The sequence below is a fragment of the Mus pahari genome, chromosome 22 (genome assembly GCF_900095145.1).
Source record: "Mus pahari chromosome 22, PAHARI_EIJ_v1.1, whole genome shotgun sequence".
Lineage (NCBI taxonomy): Eukaryota > Metazoa > Chordata > Mammalia > Rodentia > Muridae > Mus > Mus pahari.
In genome coordinates, this window is record NC_034611.1 from 11,566,725 (window position 1) to 11,582,072 (window position 15,348).

At 37.8% G+C, this 15,348-nt stretch overlaps 1 protein-coding gene across 2 annotated transcripts in view; it reads right to left on the reverse strand.

Moving 5' to 3' along the window:
• Atp6v1h (ATPase H+ transporting V1 subunit H) overlaps positions 1–15,348 on the reverse strand; it is a 71,635-nt gene that overhangs the window by 14,329 nt on the left and 41,958 nt on the right. For both annotated transcript variants that reach the window (XM_021221917.2, XM_021221916.1), the window contains 2 exons: positions 9,238–9,416; positions 6,590–6,715 (listed from right to left, as the gene is read on the reverse strand). In XM_021221917.2, coding sequence (XP_021077576.1) covers positions 6,590–6,715; positions 9,238–9,416 — 305 coding nt within the window. The remainder of the gene's footprint in view (positions 1–6,589; positions 6,716–9,237; positions 9,417–15,348) is intronic.

A 15,348-nucleotide genomic window follows, 5' to 3' on the forward strand; every position in this document is an offset into this window, starting at 1 on the left:
TAGCCCTGGCTGTCCTGGAACTCACTTTGTAGACAAGGCTGGCCTTGAACTCAGAAATCTGCCTGTCTCTACCTCCCAGGTGCTGGGATTAAAGGTGTGCGCCACCATGCCCGGCCCAAGTGTATTTTTTAAGAGATGGCTCAGTGGTTGAGAGCATTTACTGCTTTTGCAGAGGACTGGGGTTTAGTTCCTAGCATCCACCACACAGTGGCTCACAAGTGTCTGAACCTCTAGTTTCAGGGACTCTGAGACCTAATCTCCACAGGTTTCTGCATGCTACACAAACATGTAGGCACACTTAGCTCATAAATAAATGCTTACTTGTAATAAAATACTAAGATTTCTAAAATTTTCTGTTATTCTAAACTAGATGCAATATTCCATCTCTTTAATCCTGTCACTGCAAGGGAGAAGCTAAGACTAGGAATCCAAGAGTTCTAAGTCAGACTGTGTAAAAAAAAAAATAATAATAATCCCAAACATATTCAAATCTACAAAAGCTGCTTAGTTTCTAAATCCCATTTTATCTGACATTTGCTAATACTAAATCTTAAAAGTCTACCCATAAACCTTTTGCAACCATCTCAACCTGTCATCTACCTGAAATCTATAATAGGAGTACAAATGAAGATGCTGTCAATCACAGGATCTTTTTGTTATGTATTAGTTACACACCTTCTATCTTCTGAATTAACTGAGAAATCTGGATTCCCAAATTACCAAGAAAAAAAAGCATGATAGTAATACATATTTCATTTTCATATTGATGTGCATACATTTTTCACAAACCATTTTTGATTAAATGAAACTCAGAAGTTAATGTGTCTCAGGATATAACAAGTGTTGAAAATGAATCAAATTATCTGCTGCCTGCCTATCCATATTCTACACATAACAGCATATTGATATAACTCCTTCAATGTAAACACATGAAAATCTAGAAGATAAAAACAAAATATACATTCAGCTTTCTAAATATTTATTTATATTTTTCAATATTCTAAACTGTCCATGTTCCTCTTTAAATTATTCTATTTTATTTTCATTTTATGTGTATGGATGTTTTCCCTGAATGTATGTCTATATACCATGTGCATTCAATGCCTGTGGAAGCCAGGAGAGAGAGATAGAAACCCTAGAACTGGAGTTTTAGAAAGCTGTGAGCTGCTAACCAAAAGGAGGAGTCCATGATACAGTTTCCATGAGGTCATCATCAATGATGGGGTACCCACACTCCTAGAAGCAACCTCTCTTCCTATAATCCATAGGATTCTAGAAATGGGGTATTAGCCCATGCTGAGTAAGCCAACAAAATGAACTCATCAGTTCACTAAGTTAGACTTTGATGGAATGGTACACTGGACTATCACTAGAACACTATTTGGGGTGAGTAAATATTTGTTTGCACCTCACCAGGAAAAGTTAGCACAACTCTGCACCCAACACACAGGGTATGATAAAACTAAAGGTAACTTTGGGAGGAGCAATTGCACTGCCCTTGCTTTGGACTGCAAGCTGAGGGTGGACCAGCCATGAAGGCAGTCTCAGCAAGTAGCTTCTCTCTCCCTGTGTGGAATACAGTATCTTGTTGTTATGGCAGAATTACATGGGCCTTCCTATGGGGAGCAAGACATATAGCTAACACTAAGCCATCTGAAGTTGGAGTGTCTTCTGCAGGAGGCATAAATGGTTGTCTTTTATGTAATATCTTGTAGTGTCCCTGCTTTGATGAATAGGGTCTGTTCTGTGAGTATGGGAACATGCTAACAGTTGTTCAAGGTCTAGATTATATGCTACATTCGTTGAAAATAACAAATATGGGACAAAACTGCCAAGAAGCAGTAGTTACCCATGGCAGTTGCAAGCTGCTATGTGTAATAAAACATACAACTGAACTTGGCATGGCTACCCAGCAGAAGCTCCATTATATAAGGAAGGAATTCCAATGGAGAAAAGACATATGGCTGTCACCCTCTAGTTCAGCTAGATTTGATAGGTAAGTTGTAAAGGAGAGGATGAGAGGATGAGATAAAGGTACTAGCTTGACATTTTCTATAGCTGAAGATTTCTGAGGGACCAAAGAGGAAAGGATACACATCACATCTGTGGTCAAGAACTCCCAGGTTCCCACTGGAAGAACTGAATAAAGAAGGGAAGAAAACAAAGTAGAAGTGATAGAAGATAATCTTCAACTTTTAATACTGAAAAGGAAAAATTACATGATCCTTCGTGCAGGTGAAAACCTTAACAATGGGCACATGCAGGAAATCACGATAATTAGAGAAGATTTTTGCCTCTGAACTGCTTAATTTGGCAAAGCTTATGAAGTAAGAATGGACAGAACCATTCAGAGCCAGATTAGTGAAGACTGTGGAACATGGGGAAAAAATGATAGATTTTATCTGTGTACTGTGAAAGCAGAGAAAATAAGCATTGTGACTACTCATCCTTCCTCGAGAGAAAGGTTCACTGACTGTAGTAAATTTATCACACTAATGCGATATAGGAAATTAACTGGGAAAGGTGGCACATACCTGTAATTCTAGAATTTGTGAGGCCAAAGGAAGAGACTCTTAAGTTCAAGGCTAGTCAGAATTATACAGCAAGACTCTGTATTAAAAGTACAAAACATGCTACCAGAAACTGTGTGCTGAGGATGAAGAGAATATATGAGGATATTCTTTTGATCAATTTTTATAACTTAAAACTGTTCTAAAGTTTAAGTCAATTTTAAAAGTGTATGTATTGCTGGGCATGGTGGCGCACGCCTTTAATCCCAGCACTCGGGAGGCAGAGGCAGGCAGATTTCTGAGTTCGAGGCCTGAGTTCCAGGACAGCCAGGGCTACACAGAGAAACCCTGTCTCGAAAAAAACAAAAAAATAAAAAAAAAGTATATGTATTATATGTGTGTGTGTGTGTGTGTGTGTGTGTGTGTGTGTGTGTGCGCGCACGCGCATGTGCACAGGAGGGAAGAAAAGAAAGGAAAAAGAGAAATTCTCGGAAACATTTTTATAACCCGAGTTTGACCATAAATCCCTTGTGATGATACCAAAAGTAGAAGAAACCAATACAAGTAAAAAGTAAAGTTTGATTTTTAAAGATTTTGTCCTTCAAAAAACACTATCAAGAAAATAAGAAGGCAGCATACAAAATTAGACAAATATTTCCAATCAAATATGATGGGTATTTGCAGCCAAAAAGTTCAGATGTCTTCCCCTCAAAAAAACTTAAAGGGTCAACTCATCGAGCTTGTACTTATAGTCTTTGTCAGGCTATCAGCATATACTATGATGTTCTCCTGTAAAGTGGGGCAGATAGGGAACCAAAACTTTCTCATGATCATAAGCGTAAACAACTGACTGCCAACAGTGTACTGTGTTACTAAAGCTATAATGACTGGTGGTTAAGTGTTTAAATAAATTTTCAACATACAATGAAGTTTCTTAATATGTAACCCCATTATAAATTAAGGGGCATCTGTATAAAGAACCCTTACAACAAAATACCAAAAGGCAACCCAATTTTAAAAGAAAAAAAAATAGAAGCCAAGGTTGAAATAGGTGCTTTTCCTTAGAAGACAGACAAAAGATCAGTAAGTATAAGAAAAGATACTTGAGATAATTAACCACCAGGAAATAAATCCCAGTGTGTGTGGGAGGGGATGGAAATGAAATATAACTACATATGCTAAAATAATTAAAATATAAAGCCCATATCCAAATAATTATAAGTCTCAGTGTTCAATAGTACAGAGCTTGCCTAGTATTAACAAAGTCCTGATTCAATCCCCAATTTTGGTTAAAAGGTACAGAAACCAGAATCCCTTTTTATTTATTCATTTATTCATTTTTTAATGTATGTGAGTATACTGACTGTTGCTATCTTCAGACCTACCAGAAGAGGGCATCCTATCCCATTACAGATGATTATGAGCTGCCATGTGGTTGCTGAGAATTGAACTCAGGACCTCTGGAAGAGCAGTCAGTGCTCTTAACCACTGAGCCATCTCTCTAGCCCAGAAACCAGAATCCTTATTAATGATGGTAGGAATATAAAGCTGTACAGCCACTTTGGGAACTAGTTTGTCAATTCTACAAAGAGTTAAATATTGTTAATATAATAAGACTCAGCATACCACTACTAGGCTGGAATTCTGGATTGCATAAAAAATGAAAAAGTAGGCTAAACAAACCCTCTCTGCTTTTTTTTTTTTTTTTTTTTAATGTGTTTGGGTATTTTCGCTACATGTACACCCACTTCCTGCAGACACCAGAAGAGAGCAGTCAATCCTCTGGAACTGGAGCTATTATGTGGATATTAGGAATCAAATCTGGGTCCTCTGGAAGAGCAACAAGTGCTCTTAACCATTCAGCTATCTCTCCAAGTTCCCAGTCTTCCTCCTACTTCTTAACTGCAAATGCAATATGACTAGCTGCCTCAAGAAAAACATATGAACATATATGTTCCCATATCAACTTGTACAGTAAGTACTACTAGTGGAATCACTATTCACAGTCAAAGGCAGAATGAACTCTACTGTCCATGAGCTTGTGCATTAAAATCATCAACGGTCTTGTATGTACTCTGGAGTACTACTCATCCATATGAAGGAATAAGTACTCATAAGCACTTCAACTGGGATGAACGATGAATGCATGGTTAAATGAAAGATACCAGTGTCAAAAGGACAAAAAGGACATGATGCGGAGAAAGGGATTTGTACAAAGGAGATAGGTGAGTTAGAGATGAGAGGGAAAAAAAGATAGGGTGATGGTAGGAGCAATCAGAATGCACTAAATATGTACAAAATTTGTCAGAAATTAAATAGAAGATTTTAAAGACAAATAGATTATTTCATTTACATATAAGATTTCTGTAATAAGCAAATTCATAGAAACATAAACAAATGAATTGTGTGGAGAGGTAATAACTAGGGGCACTGAAATGTCTTTTTGAAGTGATAAAAATGTTTCAAAACTGTGAGTACTAGAAGTTCTACACTACTGTAAATATACTAAAAATTCACTGAATTATATTTTTAATAGATTAATTATATGGTATATAAATATTTCAACTCAAAAGGAAGGAATATACATTTAGTCATGTTATCATGAGAGAACAAAGCTACAGAACCCAAACGGAAATGCTACTTTGGTCTTTTAATTCTGTGTGCATACATGCCCAGAGACCAGAGAGAGCCATATAGGTATCTTTCTCTTGTCACTCTCCGCCTTATTCCCTTGACAGTCTTTCACTGAACATAGACTTGCCAGGCTTCTGTTTTATTTTGTTGGCTACATTGTCTGCTGGTGAGTTCTGGGGATCTTCCTGTCTATCCACCCTGCCACCCCTGATCACACCACAGTGGAGGTTAAAGGTGCCCAGACCACACCCAGCTTTTTATGTATGTGCTAGGGATACTAATGACTGTGCAGCAAGCACCACTCGCAGCCATTGAGTCACATCCTAACCTAAGAAGTACAATTTTCAATTAGATAGTACATAAAGGGTAAATTTTCATTTCTACTTCACAACCATAATTCATGACCATAACTTCGGATAGATTGGAGATCAAAATATAAGGTCAAACAATAAAGCTATGAATAAAATAGCATAAAAAGGTACCTTCATTGTGTAAATAGCAATTAATGGGTTGTTTCAATGTAGAAGCTGTTACATACTTGAGATTTATTAATTGCCATAGCCAACCTTGGAAATACTACTTAGTAAGGATCTTCCAAAAGAGAAAGGAGGAGGAGAACAAGCAGGCAGAGATCAGTAACACACACCTGTAATTCCAGCATGTGGGAGGCTGAGTCAGGAGGATAGTTATGAGTTCCTAGTCAGGCCTAGTCTATAGGAAAAAAGAGGACACTGAGGAGGAGGGGAAAAGGAAAAAAGAGAAAAAAATTTAAAAAAAAAAAAAAAAGATGGAGGAAGCAGAAGCAGGCGGATTTCTGAGTTCGAGGCCAGCCTGGTCCACAGAATGAGTTCCAGGACAGCCAGGGCTACACAGAGAAACCCTGTCTCGAAAAANNAAAAAAAAAAAAAAAAAAAAAAAAAAAAAGATGGAATATAGCCTAGTGAGTAGAAAACTTACCTGGCAATGCTCTAGGTCCTAGGGTTAATCCCAATACCACAGAAAAAAAAGATCAAAATAAAAAAATACAAGATATCTCTTTGCCCTTGGTAAGCAAAATCTTAACCAAGACAAAGATAAGCGCTAGCCATACATAGAAATATTAGGAGATTGACTCTCTTAAAATCAATAGCTTGTGTTTATCAAGGTCACAGTTAAATAGTAAAATGGCATGAGACAAAAGGTAAAATAGTCTCAATGGATACATGACAAAAAAATCATGCTCAGAATATCAATTTCCCACTTAAAAAAAAAAAGTTTATCAAATTGACAGGTTCTCTTGGAAAAGATTAACACTTAACTGATCAAAAAGCATAAAAAGTATTCAACACTTAATTCATTTACTTAGCAAGAAAATATAAATGAAAACAACAGAGCACCTAATAGCAAAGCTAAATGTTGATGAAGATCTGTATAATTGTAGAGCAGAACATGGGATCCAAACTTACTTCAAGAGTTCATAGTTCTTCTCATTCAACCTCACGGCATTTTCTCTCCAAAATTTCTCAGACTTGTGTACAGGGCTCCATTCCAATCTTCCAGATTTAAGTTCTGAACTGTATTCATCAAATGAGCTATAAAATTATTTTAAAATTCCAGTTATAAGAATCTAAGGGCTACTACAAAATTAAGCAAATTAAAATATGACTTAGTTACAAAGACTGAGTCTGGTCTTTATACACACTTAAAATCCCAGCACTCAAGAAGCAAAGGCAGGCAGACCTCTGTTAGTTCAAGGCCAATTTGATCTATATACCCATTTCTAGGTCAGACAAGGCTACACAGTTAAGACCCTGTTTCAAAAAATAACAAGAATAACAACTACAAAGACTCACTGCCCTCTAAATATTAACCACTACTATAAACTTGAACAATTTAATTACCAACAAATCAAAGGAACTAAGGTCCAACATTGCCAAAGTTGAATGTTTGGTGTGAATATTAAAATCATTACTTGCTAACAAAATCTTTATTCCCAATTAATATATGAATATGTATTAGTTTATATTAGAAAAATGATAATTTCTACCCTGAGAGTCAAGTAGTATAATTTGCCAAGTCAGTACATTTATTATTGTAAACATATGTAAAAAGCAAATAATCTTATTATATCACAAAATCAATATCACACATGTATTCATAATACTATGACTATTAATATAAACATGATTTGTTGAAATAATCTTTCAAAATTAAAAAAATTCTATATGTTAACAAACTTAATACATTGTAATTCATAACTCAGTAACTAAACTTGTATGCAACTTGGTTGTTTTTAAATGTGGTTTATTTACTGTGAGTTGATTGGTCAACTTGATGAGATCTAGAATACACAGAGACATACCTTTGGCCTCAACTGTGGGGCTTATCTTGATTGGATTATTTAAAGTTTCTTGTGTGAATGTTAAATGGCCCATTTAGTCTCATCTTTAACACTTGGTCCCTAGGTGGGGGTGCCATCTGAGATGACTGTGGGATCTTTAGAAGATGGAGTTTTGGAAGAAGTAGGTTACAGAAGATGGACCTTGAGGCTTTTCAGATTCAAATTTTCTGTTCACTGTCTGCTTTCTGAATGCAGATGTAATGTGACCAACCAGATGCCTATTGCTGCCTTCCCAAGTCTTTCTCATCATTGACTTTCTTATCCCTTGACAACTGTAAGCTAACATAAATACTTTCTTCCTTAAATTGCTTTTGTCAGGGTATTTTATCACTTTTTCACAGCAACAAGAAAGCAATGAAGACAAGGCACAAAGACTTGTGCATTTTTAAATGGCACTCATCCCTATGCTGGGTCCTGGACTGCATGAGGAGGAGAAAGTGACAGAAGCACAACCATTCATCCTTTCCTATTTCCTGACTGCAGATACAATATGATCAGCTGTCACAAGGTCCTGCCATCATAACTTCTACACCAGAAAAGAAGGCACACACTCTGGAACTGAGTTAAAATAAACAAACCTTTCTCCTTTGTCAGGAAATTTTATTACAGGAATTGATTGACCAGCCTGACTCCAACTTAAGGATGGATGAGAGTAAGTTCGTTTCTTTGCACTACAAAACTCAAGTTGACTGTGCTTTAGCCTGTTGCTGGAATCTGACATGATCCCCACCTTCTGGAGTTTGATTCATACCTTGAATGTACCCAGATGATAAGATGTTCTGCCAAATCATTTTGCAATGTTCAGCCAAACTCTGGTGTAACCAAAATCCCTCTGGAAATCTCCCAACCCCTGAAAGTTCCCTAGCCTTGTAGTTTTTTAGACTATACAAAGCCTAGTTTTCATGTTAAATGCTATTCTTTTTTTCAAACCCTGTCTGACAGAAAATAAAGCTTGCTTAATTTGACCAAAGATTTTGGGTAATGGTCTTTACTCTCATTTGCTGGGATTAACACTACTGTCATTCAGTGTGAGTAGCAGAATGAGAAAAATAGGTAATAGAGCCACTAAACAGATTGTATCAAGACATGCTTGGACTTACTTTCAAGTAAAGTTTTAAAAGATGGAACCATTAATGTTGACAGACAATTCAGTTTAACCAGGATAGAGAGGGTACATTGACAAGAATATCCTGTTTGAATAGTTACTTAATGCAGACAAGTGAGTATAAGTAAACTAGCATTTTTAAATAATCATATCCTAAGCCTAATAATGAAAACAGATATAAGATATACATATCACTCAACTAGTGTTCTATAAAGAAAATGATGGGAATCTCTCCAAGTAAGAATAGCCAAATGCTCCAAGCTACAGTTAACAATGTAGAATGTTTCAGCAGAAAACAGAATATTGTAGGAAAATATGATTTTCATACTTTGTAATCAATTCAAAGATATATAACCAACCACTCACACCAATAGTGTCCAAACACTGAAGACTGAGGCAGAATCACTTCTGTCAGGAGTTCAAGGTCAAACAAATCTCAACAGATTTAGTATATGGCAATTTAAAAAAGCATGTTAATGCCAGGACAGGTGGTACACATCTTTAGCCCAGCAGAGGTGGCAGATCTCACAGTGAGTTCCTGGACAGCCAGGGCTACAGAATGAGCTATCACAAGTAATTATGTGACAGTGATGAAGATGATAACACACCTAAGGTCCTGGACACTCTCACCAAGTTTTTCCAAAAGAAATTTGATGTCTTCACTGATGTCTTCGTCATCATACTTCTGCTGTTCCAAATTCTCCAACTGTTTCAGGACTTTGCATTGAATCATAGCCAGAGCATACTCTTGGCGAGTTTCTCTTTCCGTTGATTTTTCTAAGAAATTCTGAGTTAGACAAAGAGACATGAAGAAAGTACATGATGTTTGCAGACATCCATACTTCTTTACACCTTCCTTTGAGTTTCCCATTTAACCAGTACTTTAAAAAGGTGACTATAATTATATAACCAGAAGCCTAGCTCTGAATATGAAATACCTCTAGTTTAAATCTGAAATGTCCTCCAAAGGTTATTATAAAGTCTAGCTGCCAGCCTATAGTATTTTTGTGACATGGTAGAATTATTAGGAGATGCAATCTCCTTGAAGAAGTCAGCTCAGTCACTGTCTCCCCAGGTTCCCATGTCCTCTTCCAGGTTTATCCTAGTAAGTCCCCTTACCTCCCCATACATGCCTTTCCCTCAACGAGCTAGAGATACCCAAGTCCAACAACCCGTGTGCTAGGCTAATCTGATGTCCCCAACCTATGCCGCAGCCAACCTGGAGGCTTCCTCCAGGACACACCCTCCTGTATCCATTTATACCACCCAACTCAGAATCCAGATGTCTCAGTCTCGTACTTAAGTCCACCTCCCTTACCTGCACAACAAAGGAGTTCTAGGCTTCAGCCAGGATCCTTTCTACCTACTCCCCAAGCCATAGAACTCTTCATATCACAGCCAACATTCCTATCCAGCAAGATCTACCTCTTCACACTTGAACTGTCAAACAAGGAGTACACCCTGTACATCAGACCAGTACCTTCTGTCACCTGACTTCATTTCACCCAGTTCATTTCTACCCTCCAGACACAACCCATCAGAATATCCACTCTTCTGGCCACTACCTGCTCCGTCCATAAGAAACCCAGAAAAAAAGAGGTCCACATGCCTCAAGTCAATTCTAAAAGTATGAAACATGAAACATTTCAGAATACTGAAAGAAATAAGAAATATGAAAGAGCAACCAAGTATCTTCTCTCCAGAATCTACCAGTCCTGTAGAAATCAATGTTTATCAATGATTAAATACTGAGGTAAGCTCTAGGACACAGAATTAAAGATTATAAACCTCTTCAAAGAATTCAGAGTTTAAATGAATTCAATGAAATCAAGGAAAAAGAACTTGAGAATAAACACCTGAGTGATGCCAAGAAAACACAAACATAAGTTTGAGAATTGGAAAAGACTAAGCAAAGACTTGAGAACTGAGTCCAATCAGGACATAAAAACACTGAAGCTAAAGCTGAAATGAAGGTGGAGATGAAAAACCCAACAGCCCAACCAGAAAATTCAAAGGAAAGCCTTGAAACTAAAATGAGTCAAACAGAAGACAGAGGATCAGGACTAAAAGAAAAAAGGGATTTAGAGCAAATAAATAAGAAATATTAAAAGAAAAATCTAAAAACACAGGAAAGAACAGATAGGAAATGTGAGACACCAGAAAAAAAGCAAACCTCTGAATTATAGACATAGATGAGGGAGAAAAATCCCAAGTCAGTGGCATAAATCTAAAATAAATGGATAAAATTAAACTAAGAGCAAGTTAATTTAAATAGACCCATAATATATGAAGAGACTTAAATAAAAATAAAATCTTCTTCTAGCTTAAAAAAAGTCCAAAGTTAAATAAATTCACAGCAAACTTCTATCAGGCATTCAAGGAAGAGCTACAATAAATCCTTCTTAAACTATTCGAAATGCTAAAGACACAAGGAACATGCTCCATCTCCTACAGTCAGCATCACTCTAATAAGCAGACCAGGTAAAGACACCACAACAACAACAAGAAAACTACAAGCCTTTGCCCCTGACTAACACACTTAAATACTGTGAAAATGACCATTCTCCAAAAGCTACTTACAGATTTAACGCAATCCCAGTCAGATATCAAATCCCAACCAATGCAATAGCCAAAATCCTAAACAAAAAGAATGTGCTGGAGTGATTACCATCCCAGGCCTTAGCATTTGTCCTGACACAGAGTTACTCATAAGGGCACTACATATATACTGGCAGGTACCCACAGCAGTTAGGATGATTTCAAAAGACACCTCTTAGGAATGTTAATAGCATTATAAGCACAGACAAACGTGAAGGATTCCTGGGCGAGTCACACCTCCAGAGGCAGCCTTTACCCCTTCAAAGCCAATACTGGTACTGTTTTTGCCTGAGCTCTTTACAACCATCTGCATTCAGTTCCCATGGGAACCTTGGGTCTTAGGGCTCTTGGACCTCAACTATGGCCAGTCTTACATCTCTCAGTCTGGTCTATCTTGGCCCTTAAGGCTTTGGCAACTCCTAGGAATTTCTTTGGTGACCATGGCCTTCAGGTTCTCTTCTTTGACTCCTAATAAATATTTCTCAGTTCTTGCCATCCATCCTCTTCATCCTCACAGATGCTGCCATCGCTGTGTTATTTCTATGGTTTCTTTCTTCGTATTACCAATTTAACCCAAACTTCTTAAAGTGGGCAAGAAAAAAAAAAAATCATTCAGGTAGAACAGCCTTTAATGAACCTGGGCTACAATGCAACAGAATTCCCACAGGAGTTGGAGGCCCAAACAGTTTGCTTATTTAGTTCGAGAAGGAGTGCTCTAACCAACCATCAGTCACAAAGATTGGTGCAATTTTCTTTGCACTAGACACAGTCACTTACTTGGACTGTCACTTGTTTGGTCCAATCACAACCTTGCTTCCTAGCATCAATCACAGTAGTCCTTCCACCAGAACTGTTCCCACTCTAGCCAAGACAGAAATGGTTCATCTGGGCTGGTGAGTACAGTACGAAACTGCTTCCAACAGCCCTGGCTGAGGCTGTAATCAGCTAGGCTCTTTGCCTACTTAAGACAATCATGACATATTTTGTTTAAGTGGCTGGTACTGGCATAAATAAACTGTGCCCGCTGTTTTTGTCAACTTAACTCAAACCTAGACATTTCTGGGAAAAGAAAATCTTAACTGAGAAAATGCCCCCATGAGACTAGCCTGGAGGCACGTCTGTAGGCCATTTTCTCGATTAATGATTGCTATGGAAGGGCCCCTGGGCAGGTAGTCCTGAAGAGTATAAAAAAGCAAGCTAAAACTAGCAAGGCAACACAGACCTTTACTCTCAGCACTTGAGAGGCAGAGGACAGTAGATTTCTGTGAGTTCTAGACCAGCCAGGACTACATAGAGACCATATCTCAACTTGCATCCTAAAATAAACAAGTTGAGCAAGCCAGTTAGCAGTGCTTTCCATGCCCTCTGCTTCAGTTCCTGCTTCCAGGTTCCTATGTTGGCTGAGGCCCTGACTTCTTTTAGTGATAGAATGTAACCTGACAGTACTAAGCCGAAATAAACCCTTTTGTCCCTACATTGCTTTTGGTCATTGTGTTTACACAGTAATAGAAATCTTAACAAAGGTTAAGTCCTTCTATAAGAACAAATCACCAACAACTGCCAAGTTCTTTCTTCACTTAATATTTAGCAACCTCTCCTAAGTTTTGAACTTCTCAACAATTATTCATCCTTCAAAGGTCTTCAAACCCTCCATGTTTTTTCTTTAACTTTCACTCTTGCATACTACTTATCCCTGTATAACACCAATATTTATTTACATCATCTGTCTTCAGACTATGTAACTATTAAGACCTTCAATGGCAAACTACACTTCATCTGTATTCTCCAACAATTATCAAAGTGTCTGACAAAAAGTAACTCAAAAAAATCATTAAGAAGAAAGTACTTAAGGATAATAGGACGATTCTTCTATTTAAAAGCCACAATTGGCCAAGAGAGCATTACAGCTCTTCAGCAGGTCACCATTAGGTTTCATTGTCCACCTCTCCAACAGTAAATACTACCGTGAAAGTCCCTCCCCACATGACCTCAACTTTCCTTAGACAGCTTTGGAAAGGCACTGGAGTTAACACAGCTAGTAAGCATGATAAGCTAAGTTGTCCATTGATGTTAAAGAAACCAAAAGTCAAAATAAAAGGGAGAAAGAGTTGGTAAGCTAGTTAAGAAGGCTTTATATATTTATATCAAACTATTTTAAGTAAGTAATAGGGGTTGGGGTAAGGCTGACACATGAAAATGACTCAAAATAAAAAAAAAATATGCTTGGTATAGCAGTTAAGTGTATGAACCATACTGAGTTGAATTCCTGCTCTGTGCTTCCAGGATACTCTGGCAAATCATTTAACTTACAATGGAGTTCATAAATGTGTTAAAGTGATTAGGTCAGTACCTGATACAGAATAAATTCTAAAATAAAGTGTAGCTATTATTAACTCCAGACTTCTATAAAAGGAATTCCTAAACCAAGTTTTAAAATTTTAATACTGACAAATGCTATGAATAGGTAATATAAGATAGACAGACAGGGCTTCTGGTCTGTGCCAGCATCAGGTCACCTAGGGCGCNNAGNNGGNNGACNCNCCCACGGACCCTAGCAGACTGCCCAAGCCACCTTAGGATCACTGGTGAGTGGAACACAACTTCTGCTCCAATCCAATAGTGATGGGCCTGTGACAGCAGGAACAAGGACACCAGAGCCTTTCCTGACCAGAGGCTCAGGTTCCTTTTAATCAGTTCAGGTTTACCTTGGTTTCAAACAGACCAGACAACTCCACGGTCCTCAAAGGAGACACCACTTCCACGCACTGTAACACACCCAGGATCGTAGGACAACAGGATCCCAGGATAACAGGAGCTGGGTCACACTAGTATTTGAGGTATCTCAGAGGAGCTTGACTGCCAAGAACTCAGACACACCCAGAATCTCAGGTTCACAGGAGCCCACAATCAAAGAATCACAGAGAAATCTGGACTTCCCATGATGATGATGGAGGACTTTAAGAAGGAAATACTGGAAATCACAGGTAAACAGATATATAAGACTTTAAAGTGGAAACACAAAAATCCCTTAAAGAGTTACAGGAAAACACTACCAAACGCTACCAAAAGGAGATGGAATTGAACAAAACCATCCAGAATCTAAAAATGGAAGAAAAAGCAATAAAGAAAACCCAAAGGGAGACAACTCTGGAGACAGAAACCCTAGGAAAGAAATCAGGAACGATAGATGCAAGCATCAGCAACAGAATAAAAGAGATGGAAGAGAGAATCTCAGGTGCAGAAGATTTCATAGGGAACATTGACACAACAATCAAAGAAAATGCAAAATGCAAAAAGATCCTAACTCAAAACATCCAGGAACTTCAGGACACAATGAGAAGACCAAACCTTTGGATAATAGGAGTAGATGAGAATGAAGATTAACAATTTAAATGGCCAGCAAATATCTTTAAGAAAATTATAGAAGAAAAATTCCCGTACCTAAAGAATGAGCTGCCCATGAACATTCAAGAAGCCTACAGAACCCCAAATAGACTGGACCAGAAAAGAAATTCCTTCCAACACATAATAATCAGAACAACAAATGCACTAANTAAAGACAGAATATTAAAAGCAGTAAGGGAAAAAGGTCAAGTAACATACAAAGGCAGGCCAGACTTCTCACCAGAGATTATGAAAGCCAGAAGATCTTGGACAGATGTTATACAGACCCTAAGAGAACACAAATGCCAGCCCAGACTACTATACCCAGCTAAACCCTCAATTACCATAGATGGAAAAACCAAAGTATTCCATGACAAAACCAAATACACACAATCTCTTTCCACGAATCCAGCCCTTCAAAGGGTAATAACGGAAAAACTCCAGTACAAGGACAGAAACCACGCCCTAGAAAAAACAAGAGAAGGTAATCCTTCAAGAAACCTAAAAGAAGACAGCCACAAGAACAGGATGACAACTCTAACAACAAAAATGACAGGAAGCAACAATTATTTTTCCTTACTATCTCTTAATATCAATGAACTCAATTCCCCAATAAAGAGGCATAGACTAACAGATTGACTCCACAAACAGGACCCAACATTTTGCTGCTTACAGAAAACTCATCTCAGGGAAAAAGACAGACACTACCTCAGAGTGAAAGGCTGGAAAACAATTTT